We start from the raw sequence: 26,951 nt of genomic DNA, 5'->3' as shown, positions 1-26,951 counted from the left end.
TGCCGCTCTGCAGGGTGCTTCAGGCAGCTAGCATTACCCTGCCAGCATCCTGAGCTGCAGGTCACAAAGATCAGTCCTGCCCACCCCAGTCCCACCTCCCCCTAAACATGAGTTGGCCTAAAGTTTGTGTAGCCAAACACAGATTTTGGATCCTTAAATTCTTTGGATCCTTAAGTTCTTCTTGCAGTTTTCAAGGATCTAGTTTGTTTGGTTTTTTTCTCCACTTCTCTAACCAAAGGCCCACACCCTGCTTCAAGAGGTCTGCCTTTTAATAACAGGGAAAAATGGGAAGTATCTTTATATATAGGGATGCAAGGCTTAGTACAAGTAAGAATACATATGACAATTATGGACATGTTCTCCAAAATAGCTTCACAAATATCTATTCTGTTGTGGGTTTTTTTTCCTCTATTTTTATTGAAACTTTGTACAGAAGTTTTAAACATTTCCATACAATACTTTTAGACAGGACAAAATGCCATGGTAAAGGAATGTAAACTGCAAGAAACACAGTCTGAAGTATCCAAATACTCTCTAATAAGAGTTTTAGTTTGAAGACTAATGCAGTAGGCAAAATAATATGCATACAGTATACAAAGAACAGTATACACAGGGCCAGCAATGCTAACTATGAAAATTTTGCATCAGATTTACTTCAAAGAATTATAGCAATATGATAATTCTATACACTAGACCAAAATTAATTTATCATACATCGTTTCTATGACAAAAAGCTTGTCATTATGGACAGTAGCAACTTACAATATAATTAAGCTGTATTAATCTCATTAACACTTCTAAATCTATATTCCTACTACAATATTTTTTTTTCAGTATATTGTCTTATAAGATCTTAACAGACCTTTAAATAACACTTTACCAAAAGAGACCTGGATCCATTATAGTGATCTTATCTACATGCCCATTTGGCTTATTTCAAAAAAACAAGGGAGAAGGAAAAAGACAGGTTTCAAATGCTATATGATATCATTTGGTTTTGGTCTGAAATGTATTTTAGTTGAATAGTTAAAAAAACCCAAAAAGGCAGTTCATTAACTGGTATTTTATACAAAATCTGCAGAAAAATACAACAGCAACAAAAACCAAAAATACTTCACAGATATCTAAAAAAACATTATATTCGAGATACAAGGTAAAGCAGCATCACTTTGACACTGTGCTTTGAAAATAAGATGAATGAAGAGACTGCTCTAGTGATATTAGAAAATTTGCTTTCTTCTTGAAGAAGACTACTAACATTTTGCACAGCAACTATTTTTATAACCACCTCATTTAAAAACGTGTATTCATAGACACAGAGAATTGTCATATCATTACCATTTTTGCTCAAAGTGTCTGACTTTACACAGTGAAACTGATAATGCTAAGTGTCACCAGATGTCACTATACCATGAATTCAGTATTAGAACAGAATTGTGAAGCAAATGCCTTTAAACCAACACCATAAAAGAAGGAATAGAAAGTGTTTTGTAAACAAAACAAACCACTTTGCAAAACAAGAGAGTTCAGAGATCTCACAGTGAAATCAGAAATTCTAATTATATGTTTACATTCTAGAACTACTCTTTACCTTAGGCCAATTAAAGCACATTAAACCATTTAATTATATACAAACATTTTCTTAAAAAAAAATTTAAAACATTGCACACAAGTCTGCTTTTTAACATCACGTAACAAGGTTAGTTTTATTTTCAAAACAATTACATTTAAGGGCACAGAACATACAGAATACCAAATTAACAGATGAGTATTTTTGCTTCGCTATACATGCTAAATCCAAAGATTGCCTCAAGAAAGCTAGAGCTTAGCAACTCCAACTTCTTCCACGTATCCTGTTCTCTGAAAGGAAGCATCTCCCAACACCTCCTTTATCTTAGGATTTAAAAAAATATATATATAAAAAAAATAAAGCTGTACGTTTTAAAGTTGTAAGCATCTTCTGCTTTAAGCATTCGCACAGAGATCCTTTGATGGCTCTGCCCGCTTCACTGTAACCTTGTGGGAAATCCTTTTCACTGTTCAAGTTACAGTACTCTCATGACTTGCATCAGAAGTCTCATGCTGGCCCTTCTGGGATTAGGGTGGAAAGGGGAACACAGCAGTGGAGAAGTAAGAAATACACAAGCGGTATACTGAAAGCCATTTTAATTTCTTACAATCTCTCACCGTTTCCTTTCAGGTATTAGTAAAAGCTAACAGGAAAAATTACAAAAACAAGAAAAAAGCCCTAAACTTTGGCAGAGAATAGCATCAAATCATTCATTTAAAAAAAAATTAAATAAGAACAGTCTCCCAGAATGTACTAGTAAGCTCTCAAGAAGCCTCTTCCTTTATTTTTTTCTCTTTTTTTAAATAAAAGGCTTCTAACAAATTTCTGGGACAAAATTCAACTATCTTAACAGAAAAATAAGTTAAGGGAAATAACACCAAAAAAAGGTGTCATTCCAAAATAAGTTTTTCAAGACTGTCATTCTAAGCTCAAGGCAATAAATAAACCAATCGCTGCAAGACAAAAGCACGTGTCCTCCTGGATCTACCCCTGCATGACTAGCCAGTCCCACCGAGGAGGAGGAGGAGGCCAGGTATTAGAATTTATGGAACCGATTGTCCATTATGGGAGACACTTTGTAGTTTTACTGGACCAAAAAGTTGGTGTTTAAACCAAAACGGATTAACCTGGGTTAACACCTCTTCCACATAGATAATGATCAAAAGATTAGCAAAGGCATGTTTACGCTATAAAAAAAAAAATCCTCAAGCAACTTCTTATACTAAGGTACATAAACGCAGGGCAAGGTACCGGCTCACCAAAAGACAGTTTGCTTGAAGCCTTATATTTTTTTTTTTTCTAATAAAGGCCTTTTATTAAGTGGTTACATGCAGCAAAGAACATCAGCAAGTTCTATGACCTCTAAGACATGAACACAGAATATGAGTGAACACGCCGGCATTAGGCAGAGAGTAGCATAGAAACACATTTTTAAAAAAAACGAAGAGAAAAAGCACTGAAGAAACTATTTGCTTGAAAGCTTCTTCACAATAAGAGGTCTAAAGATTGGGGGGATGCAAAGTATTACTTTATTGAGATCCTGACTGCCAATTACCACTGTGACTAATGTGGCAACTTGCTAGTTTAGCAAAAGTGAGAATACATCAACTGGGAGATGGAGTATCTCAGCTTCAACAGTGAAAGGCTGCACCATGTATTTGCGAAGGATTGTGACTCCCTACCACAGTTCAAGGATAATTTCACCACTGATCTGACTGTAGTTATACTGAACAGGATACAGGCATCCTGTGTATTAACTCTTTAAACAGTGTTCTCTTTAAATAGCAAATGACTTGTGGGGGAAGAGAGGAGGAAAAACAAGCTAGGAAAAGCCATTACAAGCAAACAACCCTTCAGGTGGCAATAAAAGCCATGCCTTCAGCTTCATAACCACATAAGGCACCCTGGGAAAAAAGCAAGCACAGATGAAGCAACAGCAGCTAAGCAAAAGGGTCCCTGAGCTAACCTGGCTTCACAGGTTAGGTGGCAATGCATTTGTTAATATTGAGAGTAAAGAGGACTGGTCTGGAAAATCCAAGTACCAGCCGCTGATAGAAAGACATGCCAAGTTACTAAGGGACAGTGCCTGGTACATGAGTCTCTCTTTCCCTGGGCCAAATTAGACACATTGGCCAGATCTCAGCCTTTCCAAGAAGATATTGTTGGACTGAGACTTATCTTTACCCTCCATAAGTTGTTATTTTTCATCCCACTAAGATCAAATTTTGTCCTAATTACTTTATCCTGCATAGAAACAATTAACTGTTTTACATCTTTCTTACAGTACCGTCCTTCCCAGTTTAGCCCACTGATGAAGTAACTTGAAATGCCGTTAACATATTTCACATACTATGATTTTACCATTAGAAAGGATTTAAAATATTTTTCCAAACAAAGCCAGCCACACAAACCATAAGAAAATGTGTCTTGTCACACTGGTATTAACATCAAGACTCAGGTACGGTAACTCTCCTCTTCTACATATATTGTAACACCACTCCTACACTTATTACTGTATTTCCAGTTCAGAGTAGTCTACTTTCCAGCAGCAACAACTAAAAGTGGAGAAAGGTGGGGTATCTCAGCCTCTGTTTAATGTCTCAGAATGAATGGGATTCAATTGATTTGAAAACACCACCAAAACAAACAAAAAACCCACAAAAAATGAAAGTTAATAATTTTATCTGAAAATACATATTATACATCATACTACTAAAAGCTATTTGGACGGCCCGCAGCTTACAGTACCACTGTACTGGAAAGCAGATCTGCTCCAGCAGTCAAAGGCAGGATTAACCCGAGTTTAATCTCTACCGAACTACTTCACCCATAGGGACTGGTTCTTGTTTATGTGCCAGGGAAACACTGCTGGACCCTTGAATCGATGCTGTTGAACTGTTAGCATGGTCCCTCGCACCATTTTTGGCCTAGCCAGTTTGTGCTCTCCCAAACAAGCCCTGAGACAAGCTTGGGAGCAAAGACACCTGGAAGAATTATTTTCACCAGAAGCCTGGATACGACCACTCTGTCCTGGAGGGTAAGGGAGTTTAACACCACAAGCGCAGCCACACACTGCTGACTGGCCTCTGCACCCAAAAACAGGCCCTGACTTGGTTTAGCATAAGGGCGAGAGCACCTAGGATGGTAACATGTTCTCCTCCTTTACCAAGGGGGAAGAAGACCGAGCTCTGCAACCTTTTGGTCTGCTGAGCTCTACCAGCCTGCTGCACATGTGTCCTCCACAGCTGGAAACCATTCATCCCTGCCTCGGGCATCCATCCTTCAGGAGAAAAGAACCTCAGCATCTCGAGACCTACTGATAGTATCTGTGATCGCCTGGGAAAAGTTTTACTTTTTTTGAAGAACCGTAAGGGCAGACCTCAATTGCCGACACCGATTAGGACTGCATTATCTCCTGACACAGAATCCCTCAGGAGTCAATCCTTAAAACAGAAGGTTTGACAGGCTGAAAGGGGAAGTGGGAGAAGATGTGAGGTAAAAGGACCACTTCCACTCTTTTCTCCACTTCCCCTTTCCTCTTGTCTTCCCACTTGTTTTTCTCCCCTTACAGACTTGGTAAGCAGCAATGGTAGGGCTGCAGAGTATTCCCTTCTAGAAGTACACAGCAGAGGAAAAGACTTATTTTTCATTGTGCTTACCAACCTGAAGACACGCAAAGTCTCACACTTCTCTTTTTCCCATGTGGTAGAACCCACATACAGATTTTTCTCTAAGAAGAGGCTAACCCTAATTACATCCTAAAGGTTTGGAGACTGAAAAGGCTGAATATATATTCTTCTATTTCAATGTACTACAAACCCCAAATAAAGAGTATTTATTTTTTTTTCCTTTTCCTCCCTCCTCCTTTGCCAGTTTGTCATCGCCAGGGTTGGAGTTTTTTTTTCTTTTTTTTTTAAATACAGCAACTTTTCACTAATGGAATTTACAGTGGGTAAGATCAAAAGACAAAAATTTTCTAACAGAGAAAAAAAAAAGACAGAAAGCTACTAGGAGCTGTCATGTTATAAGTGCTACAAGATGAGACAAAATATCTTCTTGTTGTTGCCAAAAGAGAAATGAGAAATTGAAAAACAAAAAACTAGAAGCAGTGAGCAAAATTTTAAAGTGCGAAGCTGGCCAAGGTAATACAGCTATGTTACAAAGAATGACTATGCAGCAATGTGCATTGCAGCCCTACATTTAAGAACCTTTCAAGACAGCTTTAATCATTCTGATTTTACGTATCAGTAAATGATTACTCGTTATCTTCACCTTAACGCTGACTGAGCTCTGTAACTGCCTGATTTCAAACACAGTCACCTGCCTGCCTTTGGTATATTTATACATGTATACATGGAAAACCAAAAGGTTAGTACTGCAAAAGGAAAGAAAGACGACAAAAGGGAAAAAAAAAAAAGAGACAGCACATGACACATTCTGCCTTTAGCAGAGATAGGACAACATGTCTCAAATGGTCTCTAAATAGGCTAAAGTTGAGTTGATCTTACAATTATAGCGTAAACAATGCCTGGGTTGCAGTTATGTTATTTGAAAAGAAAAAAAAAAAAACAAAACAAACAAAATCTCCAGAGACCTGTATCAACTTCTGTATATTTAGCCATACCCTTAAAAGTTCACTATTCACTCACAAAGAGAAATAGACAAACATGGCTATTCCAAGCAAACAGACACAGAACAGTCCAATATTTAGTAATACTTTAACTTTTGTAGTCTCTTCCAGCATTTGTAAACAAACAGTCTCCTCCTCCATCTCCCGAACAGCTCTCTTGTTCATGTTTTTACTTTTAAAGCCACAGAACCAATCTATGAATTTCAAATGTCTCTCCCTATCATCAGTCTCTTCCTCGTGCTTTTTCTCCCCCATCAAAGCCGCTTGTCCATTCGAATAACAATCAACTGGTGTCTCGACTTCAGAGTGACTCACAGAAATCACCGGGGTGCTGTCATCTCTGCAAGTAACCAGAAGATTGATATCCTCTGGCTTAATATTTTTAATATTTTCTTCCGATTTGCCGTTTGGAATGATATGGTTAGCGTTTTCGTTGCATTTGAGGATGTTCTTTTCTTGCCCTTTGCACAGCTCCTCTGCAGCATTCCCTTTTACGTTCCTGTTTTTCACAGCCCAGAAAGTGGTCGTCCGAACCTGCTCCTTCGTAGGTGGAGGCGTGAGGACGCTTACTACAAAGGTCACAATCCCAGTGATCCAGAACAGAGCTGTCGCAACATACATGTAATGGATGTTTTTGATAAAGCTTGGCCTAGTATCCGGCTGGTTACACTCAGGAGCACGATAGATAAACGCCAGTATCAACCGTATCGCTCCAAGAACAAACCCGGCCATTCCGCCATAGAAAGCCCCCTGCTCATTGCAACGCTTCCAAAAGATCCCCATAAGAAACAGAGCAGCCACCGGTGGGGTCAAATAGTCCGCTACCTCTTGAATATAAAGGTACATCTGACCACCTTGCATTTCTACAATTATCGGGACCCAGGCAATGCTTATAACTACCATGAACGCAACAAAGACTCTTCCTACAATCATCAGTTCTCTAGACGTCGCGCTCTTCCGAATGAGTTTGTAGACATCAAGCGTGAATATGGTGCTGGCACTGTTGAATATCGAGTCCAAGTCACTCATCAGTGCAGCGATCATCACAGCCATCATCAGTCCCCGCAGACCAACCGGCACAAGCTTCATCACCAAACGTGGGTAGGCAATGTTAGAGCATCCAGCTCTGCTCCCGCAGACTTGAAAGCAGTGTTCTGGATTAATGCAGGCGATATCATCTGCAAACAGTATTCGTGAAATCATCCCTGGGACAACTATAATAAACATCGGCAGCAGCTTTAAGAAGCCTGCCATCAGAGTGGATCCTTTGGCATGAGCAATGTTTTTTGCAGCTAAAACTCTCTGAACTATGACTTGATCGGCACACCAGTACCAGACAGAAGCTGGGGTCTGTCCCAACAGAAATCCAGGCCAGGGAATATCTTCATCTGTTGGCTCACGCAACATTTTAAGAGCATCAGGCTTTGGGTTGACATTGCAGGAATTGGTATTGGAAATGTTGTAGGTTAACAAGATAGATGTAATATTTGGTGATGCTAACATGTACCTTTTTTTAACTTCTTCAAACCCGCCAACCTCCGTAATACTTATGATCATAAGTGTGAGGGCACCAACAATCATAAGCAGAGCTTGAAGGGTGTCTGTGTAGATGACAGCCACAAGACCTCCAGTCACAGTCAACAGTGCCGTCATTCCAATAAGGAGGATAACTGACAAATAGAGGTTCCAGCCTAGCGATTCTTGAATAAAAAGTGCCCCGGAATACAAGTCAACTGAGAGTTTGGTGAAGATATAAAGAATTAGAGACAATGCTGCAAAATATATTTGAATTCTATGCCCTCCAAAACGCTTGGACAAGTATTCAGGCATGGTGTATACTCCCGACCGGATGTAGACTGGGACGAAGACCCATCCTAAAAGCTGCAAAAGCATTAAGGCGTTGAATTCCCATGCACCTACTGCAAATCCACTCGCCGCTCCAGATCCTGCGAGCCCAATGAAATGTTCACTTCCAATATTGCTCACAAATAAAGATGCACCAATAGCTACCCAGGTCATAGAACGCCCTGCCAAAAAGTAGCCACTTACGGTGCTCCGATTGTATTTCCACATGGCAAAAAAACCTATGCACATTACAAGCACGAAGTACAGTGCCACAATGGCAATGTCTGCTGTTTCCAAAGAAGCCCTCATTTTTGTAAACAAAATGACTTCGCACAGCTGACGTCCACTTCTCGCCCCCCAGCAAACGTCTTTTAAGCAACACGTGCACCAGTTAACATATATCAACACTGTGGATCAAATTCTTTGTCCCTTGGTTTGCTGTCCTGATGCTGGTGGTTGTGGTACATTTACTTTCTCCGCTTCTCAAATGGAAATTTGGAACTTAGCACGCACTTTTAATCCACATTCCACAAGAGCATCAGCCTTAACTCAGTTGATGTAGGAGAAATTCTTAGTTGCAGCTAAGTTTAGTGAGGCCTACTGTACCAACCCTGCAAGGCAGCAAAGACAAAAGACAAAGATTGAATTAGAGAAGAATTTCATGAAGTAATGAGAAAAAAATTGAAGTCTAGTAAAACAATGACTGAACACCACAGATTTTTCCCCCTTTCATTTCCTGCTGTATTTATGCAACCCATAATACACAATTAAATATTTGTAAAACTAATTAGTAATGCCTTTTATAAGTCAACTTTAATGTTTACAAGTACCTTAAGGGACGCAGCAATTTGGGAGTATTAAATGACCCAAATTCCCCAGAACAACGCAAGGAACAGAAATACATTTTATTTTTCTTCAGTCTTACAGGTCTGCTTCTCAAGCCACTACACAGGTCTTCCTTTTTCAAGTAATTGGGGGGGGGGGGAGGGGGGGGGGCAACTACTAAGGAGCTTTAACCTGGCTAGTCATTTCCTGTATTGCTCTAGCACTGCACCCCACAAATCTTGATAGATCCTGATGTCACATGCATGCACTTGAGACACCAGCTGGCTGCCAGAGCTAAGATCAAAGTGAAGTCACAACGCTGTTGGGAAAGAACATAAATTTCAGATGGGATGGAGAATCAATGTTATGCCGCAGGTTTTAGATGAGTTTGCACCTGTCAGGGATACAGGTCATCACAGGGTTACATTTTACTCTGAAAGCTCTTCATACGTATCGCATGTAATCTAAGGGAAGAAAAAGTCCCATTCAGCCAAGTGACAAAAGCAAAACTACACCTGACATCTAGCTCTAGGGTATTTCTGTCTGCCATGGGCCTTTTGATACCCACATCCATGTGATTTCAGGATTCTTTTGGGAGCACTCTAGGCACAGGAGGGAGAACCAGATGGATTTTGGTCGCAGTCAGTTACTAGGATACCAGGAAGCGCTGTTCCCAGCACCATCCATTTGCACCCAAGCATGAAGAGGATCACATGAACATCAAAGGTAGAAGGTTTTGAGGCAAAGCATACCCTGCTGCTCTATTCCTGAACCCCCAATCGCATCCAATTCTACCAAAGCATGTCAGGAAACAGGCACTCATTTAGGCAAGCAGGACTGAAGTGCTCAAAGTGGAGAGAAGAGGATAATAAAGAGACTTGCTGGCAGAGAGCTGGACAGGTGGGAAAGGAAAGTGCACTGAAGAGCTGCACACTGGCTCCTACCTCTGCCATGGAAGTAGGATGCTCCTATCTGCTGTTTATGCCTTGGGAGGTATCATTTACCCATACTCACCCAAAACCATTTAATGGGTTTAGAGAGTGCTGGACATGAGATTCTTCTACTTCCTACACTGAATGGACACAGCAAGGGAAGAGAAGATCAAAGCAAAGAACTGGTTTAGTCTGAAGATCAGAACACAAATCTTTAGTATTCAAGATTATTACAGAAGAGTAAGGAACAGGGTCTGACTCCATTCCTCTTTCCCACCCACTAGTAAAGGTAACGGGCACAATAACAACTGGATCTTTGTTCTGACCATAAGGTTTACCAGCCTTAGAAGTTGTACAAGCATCAGCTTCAGGCATACCCCCTTCCACTTCATTTGCAGAAGTGTTTTGGCACTATGCTGAAGCTCACATTTCCCTATTACTTCATCTATGATTAATACAAACACCTAGATAACATATTCAGGTATTTGGGTGGTTTCCTGTTTTAGCATCCCTGTAGTATATTCATTTTGTTTAAAAAAGAGTAAATAAAACATTACAAATTCTCAGATAGACCGTAACAAAAACCATAGTTAAGGTTGAAAATGCACACACTCCCCCCTCTGCCTTACTTCGTGCATTACCGAAGGCAGCAACGGTGCTGATGTAAGAATGTGCACTTCTCATTAAGGCAGACGGATTTTAAAAAAAGCTTTCAGCAAACCACAACTTCAGCCTTAAGGAGAAATTCATAATCATGTTATTCGTACAAGCTGGCTATTTTTCAAGAGTAGTTCAGAATCAAAAAAGATAATAAGGGTTCCCCACCACCACCACAAACCCACATGAGAATACAGATACTCATTCTGCTGGAGTTGTAGCCAATAATGAGAGACTACAGAGACATGGCACAAAATGGACTGATTACTGTAGTGTGCTAAATTTATCATGCTCATAAGCCTCAAACCACAGAGGTATTTTAAATTTTTCCATAGAAGAATTCACATTTATCCCCACCCACAAATGCAGCAGAAGTTAAATAGTCTATTAGTTTAATCCAACAGAAAATTATAAACACTTCAGATCATATGATGCCACCAGATACAAGCATAATGTACTATTCTTAGTTTTAAGCACTTTTGAGTAACGCTTTAATAGAGTTGCGTCTTTTACTAAATTCAGCTAAATATTCAATTGCAACTACATTATAATGTTTATACCGAAACTATAAATATTTTAAAGAAGGGGAAGAAGAGATTTTACTGAGACACAGTGGAAAGAAGAAAAGCTACTATACATAAAATCAGAGTAATGGGCAAGCTAAAGAAATAGTAAAAACTGGTATTTTCCCTCTTCTGTTGTCCTGCTGTCACTGAAAAATGTTAGACTTCAACTTTAGTTCACTTCTCAACATCTTCCCTGTAGGTTAAACAATGACCTTGCAAAACTATACTGTACACTAATATGCATAAATCACAAAAATACCTCTTAAAATTACATCTATTTGATACAAGATGTACACAGCTCATAGTATGACTATTACAAGCATGTTCAATCCCTCTGAAAAGTAGAAGATGCAGCTGCCCTTTAATGAACTGCAACATTTCTCAATTAGGATACTTGCCAAACTACTATGGGCTCGTTCTAACCAAAATAAACAATATGTGAAGTTTCTTGAGCATTTTCCCCTAGAAGGTACAGCCAGACCATGCATTTGAAATTATCAGTCTACAGAGACCTGAACCATCACCTTTGTAAACAACATCTGAATTTTGCAAGGTTCAGCTTCCTTGAGCAGGAAGGTGGAAAGTTTTCAGTAGTCGCTACAGATTTGCTGCACTGTCACTAAATCACTGTACTAAAGTAGCTTCTTGTACCAGTTTCTTATTAGACCTAATTCTAAAATAACCCTGGAACTTTTTTTCATTACAAAAATGAGACTCGTTCCTCTGAACTTTCAGCAAGTTATGACCTCGAGTCTTAAGAAGGACTTTTGAGACGCCCCATGCAAGTTTAATCTCAAGTTATTAGAACAGCGTACATTGTGGCACTGACAGAAAAAAGACAGAAAGACAGCGCTGCTGCCAAGAACTGTGAATTTTTTTCCCTAAGGCTGTTTTCTGGCTGGATCATATCAAAAACACAAAACAATGTGCTTCCCTCTTGTCTGAAGATAGAGGGCTACAGCTTTGGTGAAACAATGCATATGTCTCTCCAACAGGCAGCCTGTCCTTTAAAAAAAAAAAAAAGTAGTCTCAAGCAATTCCCTGAAGAGATATTACATAATGTGAAGCAGATTTAGGGTGGGATTTTTAGGAGAAATTTGTATGATTGTTTTAAAGGAAAACTTTCTCCACAGTGCTTTTCTAATAAGACTGGTCTTTAAATATGCCAGAATCAAACTGCTCCAGCCCTAAAGCAACTATTTGTTTTCTGCTCAGTCTATTTCTCTTCTCAGATGTCAAGTTTCTCAGTTGACTTCCTTTTTCTGTTACAGTTAAAGAGGCAGTCCCAATGGCCAATGCTTTTAAGGGTTAATTTGAGGATGCAGACATCCACACATCACACAGGAGTGTCCACTGCCACCATTTGCTAGCAAATTAAGTACATACTTAACTTAGTTCATAGACTTCAAATTAGTTTTTGAGGTTTGTTCTTAGAAACAATGTTTTTCTTCTACACCTTCTTCAAGCAGGGGTATGTTAACTCATACCGGTAGCATTTTACCTACTGAACAACTCATTTGCATGGATGAAACATACCCAGATTGCCAGGCTCAACACCTACATGGAAAATATTAACAATGTCTCTCCCAGAAAAAAATAATAAAAGTCTCGTGCCTTCAGCAGGCCTGTACAACATTCCACCCCTCTAGTGTGTTGTCTGGCCTGCTCACACTGCAGGCTACCTGCTACAGACACACAAGTGAGTTCCTACCTGTCCACTGCTCCACAGTAAACACAAGGTTGTCTGAGGTAGCCTATCTCAGAAAAAAAAAAAAGGCTTCATTCCATTTATTGCAGCACTCTAGAACACAAAAAAGAAGCACGAACATTCTTCATGGAGTATCTGATACATATAAAATTATCCTTATGTAGCACATGCCCTTCAGAAAGCAGAGGCTATCCTTGCCAGTTGCTCACAGCTCTAAACATCCAGGATCACAGTTGCAGGACCTTCCCTTGTAAAACAGGAGCTGGGACGGAGTAGCTGGGCAGAAATCCCACCTGAGACAAACAGGGTATGTTTTATGAAGCAGGAAAGCTCAGAGGCAGAAGTTGACCTGCAGCATCTAACAAATAACTTGAGTTCAGGTCTGGGCTGGCATTCCCAGCAGCTCAACAGGCTGGAATAGGAGAGTACCACTTTACAAGTTACCTGAACCAGCCGCGACCTGACTAACCTGTTTGCCACAGGTGCTCTGCTGCCCCAAAGTGGTACTGCATCAACACTTCTGCTGGCCTTGGAGAACAGATGCCACAGTGACAACTCTATAGATCATCACTACCATGAAAGTCCAATTTGAGGTGCAAGGTTCAAGTCAGTCGCTCAAAGGAGTTGTTATGAACACAATAATGCGCTTTTTTTTGTCTGGGGTTTCAGGAATCACTCCAGTTCTGGTCTTCATTTTACTGCAGCATCAGAAAAAGCAGCTTGCTCCACAATACGTTCTTCTTGGTTCTTTTCTAAAGGACTGCTGAAGAAGACATGAGAGAAATAAGTAACTTCACAGCACACAGTTCAGCAGAAGAAACGCATTTGCCAGTCAGAAATGTAATGCTACTGTGGGCTGTTACAGAAGCAGTAACTGGAGTACTGTAAGGACAACTGAAGCTGAAGGGCACTGACTGACAGTGTTAGAATAGCAGATCAATTTAGTTGTTGTTTTTGTTTTTCCACCATTCACACCCCCCATCCCAAGTGTATACACCTATTTAGGTCTCTCACCTAGTCACAAATTAAGGAGGGGAAAAAAAAGCAGAAGAAAGAGGATGCAGCTTTATTGCAGTGCTCATTCAGTACTCTGTAAACACAACAGAAGCTACAGTACTGTTGAATTGCAAAGCAAGAGGAAGATGGCTTATTTTCTGAAACCTACATCGCTAGCAGTGCCTCAGCAAGCCACTTCATACCACTGCCTGTGGCAGTCACATTTGGATGGTTTCTTTCCCCATGAGTCAGTCCCCAGCGTTCTGTCAGGAATACTGGATTTATTTGCTTCCACTCTTCTTCCACAAATTCCAAACACCTAAGAGGGAAGGGAGGGTTAAGCTGGGGACAGAAGGAAGGAGATAGAAAGTTCCTTTTCATTTGTTAAAACAAAGAGATATCAGAAAGAAAGACTATCTTCTCCATGCCTACCTACACGTACTATAGTCGTCTTACTTAGGTCTTAAAAAAAAAAAAAAAGACTAGTCCATCAGCTTAAGTCTAAGTTAAACTGACTATTAGTTTAAAGAAAGTATGTAGGTAAGTACTTCCTTTTCCCCTTGTCAGCCCAAAGAATTGCCTTATGTTTACACGGGTGACAGATGTTATCTGGGTTCTCTGAAGAGAGCAGAAAGTAAAGCTGCTGCTCAGCACTGACAAGGAACTGGGCCACTCTTCCCTGGAAAATAAGCAGAATCATTCATGCCTCTGCCATAACTCAGGCAGATGACTACCAGAGGCCCAGATGCCCAAAGACGGGTTGTCACTATGAGCAACTCCATCCCTCAGCAAGGAAACCATGCTTTTCTTTGCTACTACTGACAGATAACGTTCTTCCTTCTACACAGGAACTGGAAGCAGAAGAGTAAAGATGGTACTGAGAAGGCACTGAGAAGGTATGCAGTGAACAGTAAGTAAAGAGCACAACAGGGCAAACAGGGAAAGTAAGCTATTTTAATGGAAGTGGGAGGGGGTGTCTCCTCCAGGAGATGGCAAAAAATAGAAGATTCCAGCATCACGCAGCATCAGGCAGCATTTTCCCTGCCAGGTAAGTGTGTCAAGACGTCAGCTGACATACTAAGTTGGAAGTTGCAGAGGGACACCGAGCCTGAAGACTCAAATTCCTTCTTGTGGCAAGTTAAAGTTCAGAAGCACAAACATTTTCACTGCCACTGGCAAGTACTGTTTACCTAGATTAGTCTGATGAAGTACTTAGTGACTAAGAACAACAGCATGAGAATGGGTAAAACAAGCATAAACATGCTAGTATTTGATTTCTGTAAAGGATTTGGGACCACATAATCAAGTTTTCTGGACGCAGAGGACAAACATTATCACCTTATTAGAAGTATGCCATCAGAAAGTGTAAAATCTCTACCACTACTGAAGAGGACCAGTTCCTTTAGCTGCAAGGTACAAAGATGGTGGTTATCACCATTCAGCAGTAACTGATGTAATTGGCATACTCCTAGCCTAGAAAAATGTCCTGGTTCACCTCATTTGAAGAGGATTTTGGCTAGGACAGTATAGACTTCAGAAGTTACGTGGGGAATCAGAAAGGAGTAGTGGAAGTGTCAGTCACCACGCAACTGGGCAAAATACTAGAAAGAAGTTCTAGGAAGAATTTCTAGCAAGAATAAAAAAAAAAATAAAACCAGACTCATTAAGCTTACTTAGGACTTCCTCAAGTTCCCATCACATTTATGGCTGCCCACAATTTTTGCAAGAACATAAGGCATCACAAGTTTTATTAAAAGGCAAGACAAAAGTTTCAGGGGCATGCATACACAATCCTAGAATTTGAGGCCCTCCAAGCCTCCTAATCTGCTGAGTGCTCTTGCAAGATTTCTGATTCTTCTTGGGGATTTTAAGATACCAAAACAAGGCTTAAATAAAGTTATCTTAGTTATAAAACAACTAGTGCTATTCTACATCAAGCTTTGTAATTACCTATATTAAAAGCTACCACTGATTTATTTTTCTAATGGTATCAAACACATCAACTCCACTGAACACATTCCCTTCCTGTATCCATGCTCTGCATGTACCTTTGTTTTTAATTATTATTCCTTAGATATTTGCATAACTGAAGCACACGGACTGGCTTGCAAGTGGACAAATCAGGATTAAAAAAAAAAGATGCAAGAAGTAGCACAATAGTTCCTGTTTAGCTCCTCACAATCATATTCCTAGGGCTCATGACCCTTCTTTTACACCATCTGCTTCTTTCCCTCCCCTCTCCTCACCAGGGGTGATGCATTTTCTTTAGTATCTAATTTCCAGCACCAGTATTTGTACTAGCACTCCCACAGTACAGGTCCTTCACTTACACAGATCTTTACTTACTTTCCATGTTTTTACTTCCCATCTTTCCTGTTCCACTTCCATATAACAAGTTATATTTTGCCTGTCCTCCCTTTTATTTTTCCCCCGTTTTCACCTTCTTATCGGCTCTTCTACAGAATGCACACCAGAGATATTCCTGCTGGTCCACTGGGCAGGTGGTTTTGAAGAGACCAACCTGGTGCCCGGTGGTTCCTGCTGCCCTCAGATAAGCAGCACAGAGGCTGGTATACACAGCTCTATCAAGCAACTGCTTCTACATAAGAAACTCTTACATTGCCACAGACTTGTAGCAGAGGAGGTCTGGGCAGCTGTGGCTCAAAGAATTAGCAGCCTGCTCTGGTGGGAATCTGACCAAAAAAAAAAAAAAAAAAAGAAAAAAAAAACACCACAAACAAAAAAAAACCCACAAAACACCAAAAAAGCCTCAAAAAAAGATAAGTTACTTATCAATAATCACAAACCACCAAAATAATTTTTGGGTGCAAACGGCCAGCGTTATGGCTCTGGAACAAGAGAACTGGAGAAATCACCTCCTGAAAGAATACATAAAGAAAGCACAAATTTCTGTCATTACAATATACAGTATGTATAATGTATGAGAAGGCGGCAAGCATATATACACATTCATATTTTAATTAATTCAATAGCTTATTCTAAGTTATATAACGGACGTCTTTAAAAGAGTCACTTTTGAGAGTTTTTACAATGGAGAGCAATAATGCTATTTTATGACAACAGGTTATCCTTCCTTCTTTTTAAGCAGTTACAGGATAAACAATCTGCTCTCATGCTGAAGTTTGCAAGCATCTCCCTGTTCATATACATGATGCATCCACATGTATACACACACAGAGTGAACAAATGAGGAGAGACACACAGTCCAGAGAGAAGAGCACATTGCTAAGTAGGTAACAGGGACAAAGAGGAGAAGTCATATCTTAAAGGTTGAGCAGCCTCTCCTGCCCACTAAGAGGGGCTAGTCAGATCCCACTGAAGCCTGCCAGTCCCAACATGGACACAAGGGCCTGCCCACAGTCCTGCCTCAACGCTCAGGCTTGCAGCTCTACAGCCTGGGGAACAAGAGTGGCAGAGTTAACCAGGGCATCCCATTACATACACTCACTCAAGCACATCACTCCATACACTCCAGAAGCCCGTATAAACAAAGAGGCTTTCAAGTCCCTTATTCTTGCCAACAACTTAGTATTCATGTTGGACAACTTTGCCAAATTCACCTAGCTAACAACTATCTGCTACAAAAAGGCTTAAACTATTCTGTACAAGAGAATAATCCTCTACCTCAACCATACCCAAGCCAGGCACATATCCCACACTTGGCACAAACTTAGAAGAGGACTACTCTCAAGTCTTAAGATTGAAGAGTGGCAAACATCAGCCAAGAGTGAATCACTCTCAAATGCTGTCTGTATCACACACTTCAAAATCCAGTTACTCTTACGGAAATGCTTAAGGCAGAAAACAAAAAGCTGACTCCTACAGGAGAGTCAACTCTAGATCCTGTGGTTTTCCAGTCTTGTCTTTTAGTTCCAACTCTTTGGTCTTCCTTCCAGCGCCACCCCCGACACAAAGGTCCTTCCCTGCTAGGCATAATACTGTGAAGAATTCAGTCTACTAAAAAAGTCAAAGGAAACAGAGGAAAACTTTTGTGTAATTTGAACCTGCTAAGTAGGAGAGAGGGGCAGGGAAGATGTACAATTCAACTGTAAGAACAGGTAGGCTCACCAGAAAGGAAAGAAAATAAAACCAGTATCTGCCTTCTTACTGCTCTCTTCATTCTCCCTCCCTTCTTCCTAGCAACTAAGATATCAAAAGCCCAACTGCTGCAGCTGCCTACACAGCAATTAAGTGTAATAGTCAAGATGTCAAGCAACACTACTGCCCATTACTTTGGCTTTCCTAAAATAGCTGACGATCTCCACAGCAGGTAGGGAATTTTTGAAACGTGGCAACCCACTCCAAAGGCAACAAACAGATGGCTAAGACAAGTTACTTTGTGTGAACATGCCAGTCAAACCGAGAGCCCAGATTCACTGTAGTATTACTGAGGTGGGTGGATTGGTCCCCTAGTCTGGGTACTTGCTGAAACAAGGTAATTAGGTTTTAGACTACGACACATATTATGTGTTTGTCCTTTGTTACAGGTGAAGTGGGGGAGAAGAGCATGCTGCTAATAAAATATTGATATGCTTCCTCATTTTTAGTGAAATATTCCAATATAAAGTATTTTGAAACTGCCTATTCGCTTCAGTTCCAGTTACAAAGTTGTTTTGTTGAAGACTAGCGTCCCAGCTCGCAAGAGTCGAGCAGCAGCAAGAACAGCACAAGAATACGGCCACCTTCTCTGTCTGTCCTAGGTTCCCCCGGCTGCCAGTTTTCCTTGGAGGGTGTCTCGCATTGCCGCCCTGTGGTCAGTCTGCAAAACAGCATCAGAGCAATAGGAAGCCATTTCCAGCTCTTCCTTCCCTTTCCCCCCGCCTTCCTTCCCCAGGGTCTCGAGGGAGCTTTGGCAGGAAGAGAAGGGTAGGAAGAGAAAGCCTCCCTGAAGAGCTCTCTTTTCTCCAGCAAGCAACAACTCCTGCTAATCCACTAGCAGGTCACTTCCCTGCCCTGCTGAAGGGTCCTGCTCTGCCATAACCCTCTGCTGAAAGCCGAAGATGACTCTCCTGGGAGAAAGTTAGAAATAATTAGAAATTCACCTCTTGCTATGAATAGTAAAGTTTAGAGCATGAATAGCTGCATCTTCATCTTGCACCTCTACCTTCACCACAACTGTAGTCTTTGACTCGGGCTCTTGAGGGCAGACAACATTGTTTAAATCCATCTGTACACTACCGGTAAAAAGTCTGCCATCAAACTCCCCAAACTCACCATACTATTTGTTATTTGCATGTTGGAATGTAGAAAGTCACACACATGGACAAAATCTGTTACTTCCACCCTGAGTTCCAGTCACTTCACTGGCCTCGTACCTTTCTTTTCCCAAAGCATCTCCTCCATATACTTACATGCAGAGTAACACAATCCAAGTTCCTCGCTGCAGCTACTCTTCAAATACAGTGATACAACACAGAAGTAGGTTTTTATTCATTTATTTTGAGGGTGCTTTTAGGGTTTTTTGTTATTGTTTTCCTAAGAGTCACTGACTAGAGTCTCTGCTGATCAAGGACTCTGTCCACGGGCAATTTACAAATACAGTATTTATAGTGCAAGTCAATTACCTGATCATACCTACAAAGCAGGACAGAGAATGGCTGCTCAGCTTTGACTTCAGAATAAATCCATCAGCTTTTGTGAAAAGTACATGCAGAAAACTGGTGACAAAGTTTGAAAGTAAGTCTTCCCCCTTGCCCCAAGCTCTTGGGTGTTGCATTTTTAAGACACAAAAGGAAAGCTGAAGAGGCTCTAAGGAAGTCTGATGAGAAACAAGGGGACATGGGAGCATCAGGCAGGACTGAGGAGTCATGCTCGCCCTGTAACCATGTCAAGGCTACCTGGGTAGGGAGGGGACAAGCTGCACAACAGAATCCATGGTTCACAACAGAAGCCACATGCAAGAAAAGAATGAGGAAGGATCCCCAACTTGAACACAAGCAGTGCTAGGGAGCAACAGAGTTTAAAGCAACAGAAATTAATCTGAGGGTTTTAATCTGCCTAGATCTATGAAAATGCCAAGGTAACTATTAAAAACAACTGTGGGTGGGGGAAACCCCACAGAATCACAAAGTTTGCCTCTGAAGGGAGCCATGAAAGTCCACCAGCCTGTAGCTCCGAGAAGGTTTGGGCTCAAGCTGTCCGGGAGCTCACAGCAGTTAACAATAGCCCTAAAGCACAAGAAAGGCAGGGGGCAAGGTTTTTTTTTTTGTTTTTTTTTTTGTTTTTTTTGCAAGGCAGGGGAGCTGTCAGAGAGAGGAAGGATGCCACAGACACCAAGAGGAAAGTCAGCAGTTGCTCAAGCCTCAGACTAAAGTAGGCACTGGAGCACACAGCCATCGCAGAGGGACTGATGTGGCAGGACAGTGAACACCGGCTCAGGGTAGCTTCATCAGGAAGCACTAGTGTTAAGAAGCAATGTAATTTATTCAGGACTGTATATGATCTCTCCAACTTCTACATGAAGGAGTTATGTAGTCACTCCATAATTCCAGACTGTCTTATTAGCCCCATATTCAGGTCTCCATGTTTTGACTAATATAAGTTAGCATTATGGTCGAGATTATGCACTGCTATTGCGGTCATTAGTGTAACCCCTTTGCCAGGATTCAGCAGTGCCATGTAGCACAGAACCACTACCGAAATGTTTTTCCAGTGTTCTCATTACACAAGAAAGGCAGCAGCAGCAAGATACTGGAACACAAAAAAAGCACCTACATCTGGTGTACTGTCAACAGCAACAAAAAAACAACATCTAGAGATAGACTCTCTAAATTTCAGAGTTACAATAAGGGCAGGTTAAAAGCAGCAGTACACCTGAACAAAAACTCCAGTGTTTTCACATAATCATGGAGCTAAAAAACACCTTAAGATACATCTATCAGGAAGGAATATACCAGAGAGTCAAATTTCAAAGAAGAAAAGGTCGCAGATGTTAAATCCTGGGTGCATAGATGCTCATTAGAAGCATCTTGCAGCTAAAAGCTTATCCCTGTGTCTCTGTGCTCAGATCCTAGCAACCAAAGATGATCCTTTCCACCAGACAGCACTCCACAGCATGCTTTCAGAGCAGTCAGTTTATTCACGTCTCTGTGTTATGTCAGATTTGCTACACTTTCTGTCCTGCTCTGCATTTACAGTGTCTGCATGGCATAACACATCTCCCACATTAACAGCATGTATACAAAAAACATCTCATCACCTTACCTACGGCTTATTTACTGATCGGGAGGGGTGGAGAAAAAAAAAAGAAGAATCACATGTTGACAACCCAAGTCCAAAAGCAGCGTGTTTTGTCAGAGCAACTGGACTGCTGCTCCGTGAGGTGGTGCAGCAATGTCACGATTTTTTTTTTTTTCCCCTGTTGCTGTATTTCTCCACTAGAGGACTCACCTGAGAAGTCTACTACAGCTTCTGCAGTTAAACCAAGTTAAAAAAAAAAAAAAAAAAAAAAGACAACCCCGACATGTGGATGGTACATGTAAAATGAATGGAAATGTACTAGTATATGTAGCACATTTAATACATGAAGACATGCTCCAATAACTACAAAAGAAACACAGCAACACTATTTAGCTTCCTGCTATTCTATGACAAATATACATGTTCATTTAAGTGAAGGTTAAATGTGAGAGGAAGCATGTCCACGCTGGGTCAGATCAGAAGGGTTACAGCCTAGCAGAAGTGCTGCTACATTCCAACACCAGCACTGCATATTAAGCTGGAAAGCAGCACATAAACAAAGACTATAGAAGGTACTAGAGAAGGGCCAGTATCAGTTCTTATTTTCCAAATAAAGGGTCCCATCTACATAGAGATGTTTCTATTTTATTATTATTTTTACACAAAGTACACACACCCCCCACACTGCTTCAGCTCTTGTAAAATAGAAATAGCATCATATAACCTCACTTGCTCACACCACGGCTTATCATCATGCCGCCAAAAACAGCGGCAACGGCTGGCAACCCTTCCCGTGGGTGATACGGCGAGCCGTATCAGCAAAGCTCAACTGGTGTTAGCAACGGCAAGAAGAAAAATTAAATTCTTGGGACTTCCCTGGTGCGGAGGGGGACTGGAGAGGCAGGGAGCTGGCACCCCACGAGGGGAAGCTTGCCGGAGCGAGTCCTTGCTTTCCCCCACCAAGGCTCACCGCAAGGCCTGCCAGAGGCGAGGGGACGGAGCGTGGGGCTGCTGCGACCTCGCAAGGTACCCAGCGAAGCCATGGCAGGTGCTGGGGCAGGGGGTGAAGCACACGGCAATGGAAAGCGCTGGCGCTGCAGAGGAAGAGGGGGACCAATGCACAGGGGCAAGGAAAGGGCTAGGTTCTCCGGGGGAGGAGAAGAGAGGGAGAAATGCATCTATTTCACTAAGCGTGGGATCTGCTTACCTGAGGACAAACAGGGAGGGGGGAGAGAGGGGACTGCGGCTCTGGGGGAGCAACCAAGCAAACTCTCCAAAGGAGCAGCGGGGTAAGGAAAAAAGCGGATGGGGAGAGAGGGCATAGAAAGACACACAGGAGCCCCAAGCGCGCTGCGCAACTCCGCTTCAGAGTGCGGAGGGGAGGGCGGGGAGGGCAGGGCTCGCCCCGGAGGAAGGGGCAGGCCGGGCCGCCCCACCGGGCGTGCGGCTGCCGCGGTGAGGCCGGCACGCGGCGGCGGCGAGAGGCGGCAACGAGGGGACGCCGGGGGCTGGGGCAGGTGGGGGGGGGGGGGTGTGTCTGTCAGGTCCCACCTGGCTCCCTCCCTCCCGTTTCCTCTCCCTCCCTCACTCACCCTCTGCATGGCTTTCAGGATCAAAGCCAGTTCATAGCGGGGCATCTTAGAGCCGGCTGCGGCGGGAAGAGCGGGAATACGGCGGGGCAGAGGGTGGGAAGGAGGGGGCGGCAGCGATGCCGGAGAAGGGGGAGCCAGAGGAGGAAGGCGCGTCCCCGGCGGCAGGCGGTGCTGGCGGCGGCTCCTGCCCGCGCGGCTCCCAGGCTGCACAGACACCCCGGCGGGCGGCGCAGCTTAAAGGGCGCCGGCAGCTGCGCACGCTCCGCCGCACCGCCCCCTGCCCGCGCCAAGCGCCGCCTCCGCCGCGCACACGCCCGCCCGCCGGGGGCCGCCACCGCCTGCCAACCTGCTCGAGGGCTGCCCAACCGCCCCGGCCCGGGGGAAAGGGGGGTGACGGGAGGGGGACACCCGCCGCCGGGGAGCGGGCCTGAGCCGGGCGGGCCGAGCCGCGGCGCGGGCACCGCCTCTCGCGTGCGGCGGCTCGGGGCCTGCGCCCGCCTTCCTCCTTCCCGCCGCGGCGGCGGCTGCTGCAGGGAGTGGAAATTTCCACTGTGTCCGCCCCTTCGCTCCCCCCCTCCGCACGCACGCACACACCCAAGACCGCACATGGTGGGAGGAGGACAACGCCGGCGGCGCAGGGGGCCCCTGGGCCTGGCTCCCAGCCACCGGTGCTTTTGGCCACGGCCATGCAGCCGTCGTCCCTGCACACCTGGGCGTTATGGCGAGGCAGAACCGCCCCTGTGCTGGAGGGTGAGGCAAGGGTGCTGTGGCAGGCTGGGGCCGCACATGTGGGGCACCTCCAGCTCTTCCAGAACTTTCCACATCCCAGCGCCACGGGGCGCCTCAGTGCCTGTCGCCCACTGACAGAAGTGCAGGTGGATGCAACCCACCCGCAGGAGGGACCCGAGGGGCAGCGGGGTCGAGGTAACATCGTGTGGCTGGAAGATGGCCGGCCTTGATGCCTGGGTGCTCCCGGTGAGGGAGCTTCTGGGCAAACATTTCCCAGCCGGCAGTGCTCGGTGCGCACGCTTGGCATTGTACTCATGCGCAGCCATCAAGGTCAGCGACGCAGATACCCTCTGTCTGACGCTGGCGGCCAGCTGGGGCTGTGCCGGAAGCCTACAACCACCTGCATCCACCGAAGATGGAGAGCCTGGTGGTGCATCAGGCTTGTTTCGACAGTAATTCTTTCTTCCGCAGCAGACATGTCCCTCCAAGTGTACCCCATTCCCTCACAGTCACATGTACCCCAGAGCACCCAACACACATGCTGGCTTTAAGGAGACCGAGCTCACACTGAGTTTCTGCCCAGGCTTTTGAAGGCTTCATCACTTGGCCCTGACTGCTCTCAGAAAAGAGGCAGGCAAGGGATGAAAGAACAGAGCCACCATGCCATGGCTCAAGGGGAAGCAGGGAAGAAGGCAGATCTCGAGATTAAAAAAACTTTAATGAAATACCAGCCCCGACCCCATCAAGACAGGCCTCATCATCTCACCTGGGAACCCCAGCTATGCCCTTCCACACCAACAAGCAGGGTCACTTGCTTTTGCTCTGCTTGCACAGGAGCGATTGTTGGTGAAATGAATCCCAGGTGCAGATATTGCTAACTGAAAACTTTTTCCAGCACTTTCTATCGTGAGTTGCAGCACAGCCAGCACTGTTAGTGCTGTGGGCCTGCCTTGTCCTAAGCAGCTGTGAGTTCTATGTGGTTCCCTACAGGGAGGTACAGTGCTCTACAGGCACAACAAAGCCTATGTGGATGCTAAGAGTTGTTTTGTGTACCTCTACAAGCTATCAGCTGTTCAGGATGAATTGCCTATGCAGAAGTGTTTACACATATTCCCAAACTCCCACCCCCCCAGTGCTTAGGCAGTAATTGCCAGTCAGCTGACAGGTATAATTTATTGCCTGTTGGTGCTTACCACATACAAGCCCTCCCTGGATTACTTTGCTTGCTTTTTTTTTTTTAATACAGTGCTGTCTGGCCTGAGCTTCTTCCTTGTTCTGGACACGTGGCCAGTCAGTTCCAGAGGAAATCCAGATAGTTTGGAAGTGATGGTCCCCAATGGAGGTGAGAACGCCCAGGTATCCCTGCCTTACACACACGGTCAGACAGCCATTCCCACCCTCCCGGAGCACCCTGCCGGTGGTGGCACAGTCACGCATGCGCTGCACTGTTCTCTTCCCACAACATGAAACCCCTACACCCTGCTGCTCTACCTTAAAATGCTCTTCTGCCAGAAAAAAAGGAAACACATTCAATCCTTTTTCCTGAAGTCTTTCTCACATGCAGAACTTCATGCAAATCCCCAAGTCTATATACTGAAACATCTAGTGCCGCTTTCAAATGCCAATATTTGATTCTCAGTTGGATACACATTTATATTCACCATTCATACTCGCTTCTAACTACATTCCACATGTAAGCCCCGCAAATACACATCTGCATGTGGCCAACAAACCCTCTCCCCCTTTTTTGGGAATCCCACCCACACGCATGCAGAAACACTTGTGCATGAGGTCTAATAAACACACTCCCAGACAGGCGTTCCTATATGTATTCACTAGATGAGACCTGTATGCCCGAGGGTCTCTCATGCATATTAGCAACACAGATACAGTGACTGTATCTATCCGTGTCTGAATGCCACACATGTATGGGCATCTGGTCTCATGCATCATGCCTACGTGTAGCTATGCACACTCGCTCATGGACTGACCACTGCGTACATCTGCAACGTCCCATGTCTTTGTGGGAGTTCCTAATGCTTTCCGAGTTTCTCGCTACTGATGTAGTGTGTCCACCAGGTATGAGCTACGTCGACTCTCACAAGTGTGTTTTTTCCTCAAAGTGCTAACCACAAGTATCCAAAGACTGTAGGAAACTCTCATTTAATATTTAAAAGCACAGTTACACAAGAAGGTCTGAAAAACGTGTGGTGGCCATGCCCTAAATACTCAATAAGGAAATATAAACTCCCTTAATTAGATTTTTTTCTTTTTAAAGTAACAAGTGTAAACTTTTGACTTTTGAGAGGCTCAAGTCATGACTTTGTCATGCTGGAGACTGGGCGTGTTACAAAGGCAAACTGTCCTCTCTGCATCTTCGTGTCTTTCACATCTATCCCTGTGCCAGAGAGCAGCACAGAGCGCACTAATTAATAACGTCACTCTTTCTAATAAAGCACAAGATAAAAATATATCCTCATACATTCTACATGCATATGTAAATACAGAACCTGTTCTGTGGAAATCTGTTGGAAATGTTCTAGGGAATTAAAAAATGTCATGCAATATCTCATAGATTCCTGACAAAGAAGCTAGTCCAGCATGGCAGGACTAAGGGGGAAAATTAAAGAAAAAAATACTGCACTTTTAAAACCTCAAAATTACCATTAATAGCTTCTCTAAGCACAACTATATTGCTCTATGGTGATCTCTTTGTTATGATGGAATATACCTAGTTTTGAAACAAGTACTTTGTGCACCAAAGAAAAGCCAATTCTCTCCTCTTAATACAAGCTTTAATTTCCAGCTGTGATACGTTGCACAATATCAAACTAAAATCAAAATTTATCACAGGTTTAGGACTAGGATGTTGGCCATCTTGAACTTCAGATCAGGACAGATTTTCAGAGGTGTTAGTAAAAAACAGGAATTTCCTGTGGAAAGAGTAATTACACTGCCAAGTGTGTTTTTGTTTGCTTGTACTGGTGTTTGACTACAGACAGAGATCTAGATACAGACAGAGATACAGGCCTATTCTGCCTAGTATTTACTGACCTTCTCAGTAAGGTCTGTAGCTGAGCCCTATACGTTTGAGTTAACAGCAGGTGAACTAGGGCGTGCAAAGGCTGCGTGGAAATACCTGCATGGCTCTGCAGTCATGGCAGTGATTGTCATCCAGACCTACTCCATAGAGGTGACAGGTGGAGCTGGGTCAGAACGGTGAAATATCAGAAGTCATCTGGTCCCAAGGGAGCAAAGCAAAGCTGAAGCGAAGGAGATAGTATTAATAGGCGGGGCTGTTGTAAGCTTGTACGTAGGGCTCCATATCTGTCTGGGCATATGGCTCTTAGGCATGTGGGCAGGGTTACCCCTGGAGAAAGGACTGAAAGGAAACAACTGAGAAATGAGGAAAAAGTGGGACTGTCAGGGTAAAGTGTGGGCCAAAGAGACCAGAGCAGGGACAAGTGGGAAGGAACGTGGAGGAGATTGTGATGTGGTGCTCTCAAACTGGGACTAGGGTATAATGAGAGGATGTAAAAGAGAGGGGAAGGGTAAAGGGAGAAGTAAGAATGGATGGAAAAATACTACGATGGAGAAAGGGCAGTCTTGAGGAAGACTAGGACAGGGAAAGATGGTGTAGTAGGAAGCTGAATGGGCTGTGCTAAAAGAGAACAGGAAGAATCATGTACTTCAGACCTTCT

General features: G+C 43.4%; 2 protein-coding genes across 3 annotated transcripts in view; both read right to left on the bottom strand.

Moving 5' to 3' along the window:
* Positions 1–22,606, bottom strand: part of MRPS6 (mitochondrial ribosomal protein S6) — a 45,568-nt gene extending 22,962 nt beyond the window's left edge. The window contains exon 1 of the mRNA XM_068420562.1: positions 22,522–22,606. Coding sequence (XP_068276663.1) covers positions 22,522–22,566 — 45 coding nt within the window. The 5' untranslated portion in view covers positions 22,567–22,606. The remainder of the gene's footprint in view (positions 1–22,521) is intronic.
* Positions 466–22,604, bottom strand: SLC5A3 (solute carrier family 5 member 3). Of its 2 annotated transcripts, none has more exons than XM_068420549.1 (4): positions 22,522–22,604; positions 13,899–14,048; positions 12,737–13,496; positions 466–8,656 (listed from the first exon to the last, which is right to left on the bottom strand). In XM_068420549.1, exon 4 carries the CDS (start codon positions 8,352–8,354, stop codon positions 6,216–6,218), a length of 2,139 nt encoding a protein of 712 aa, XP_068276650.1. In that variant the 5' UTR covers positions 8,355–8,656; positions 12,737–13,496; positions 13,899–14,048; positions 22,522–22,604; the 3' UTR covers positions 466–6,215. The 2 variants fall into 2 exon arrangements, with proteins under 2 accessions (XP_068276650.1, XP_068276642.1); XM_068420541.1 differs by having other exon boundaries at positions 12,737–13,493.
* Positions 22,607–26,951: the final 4,345 nt, after the last annotated feature.

Source organism: Nyctibius grandis, chromosome 2 (genome assembly GCF_013368605.1).
Source record: "Nyctibius grandis isolate bNycGra1 chromosome 2, bNycGra1.pri, whole genome shotgun sequence".
NCBI lineage: Eukaryota > Metazoa > Chordata > Aves > Nyctibiiformes > Nyctibiidae > Nyctibius > Nyctibius grandis.
This window is presented reverse-complemented; position numbering and strand designations above follow the sequence as displayed.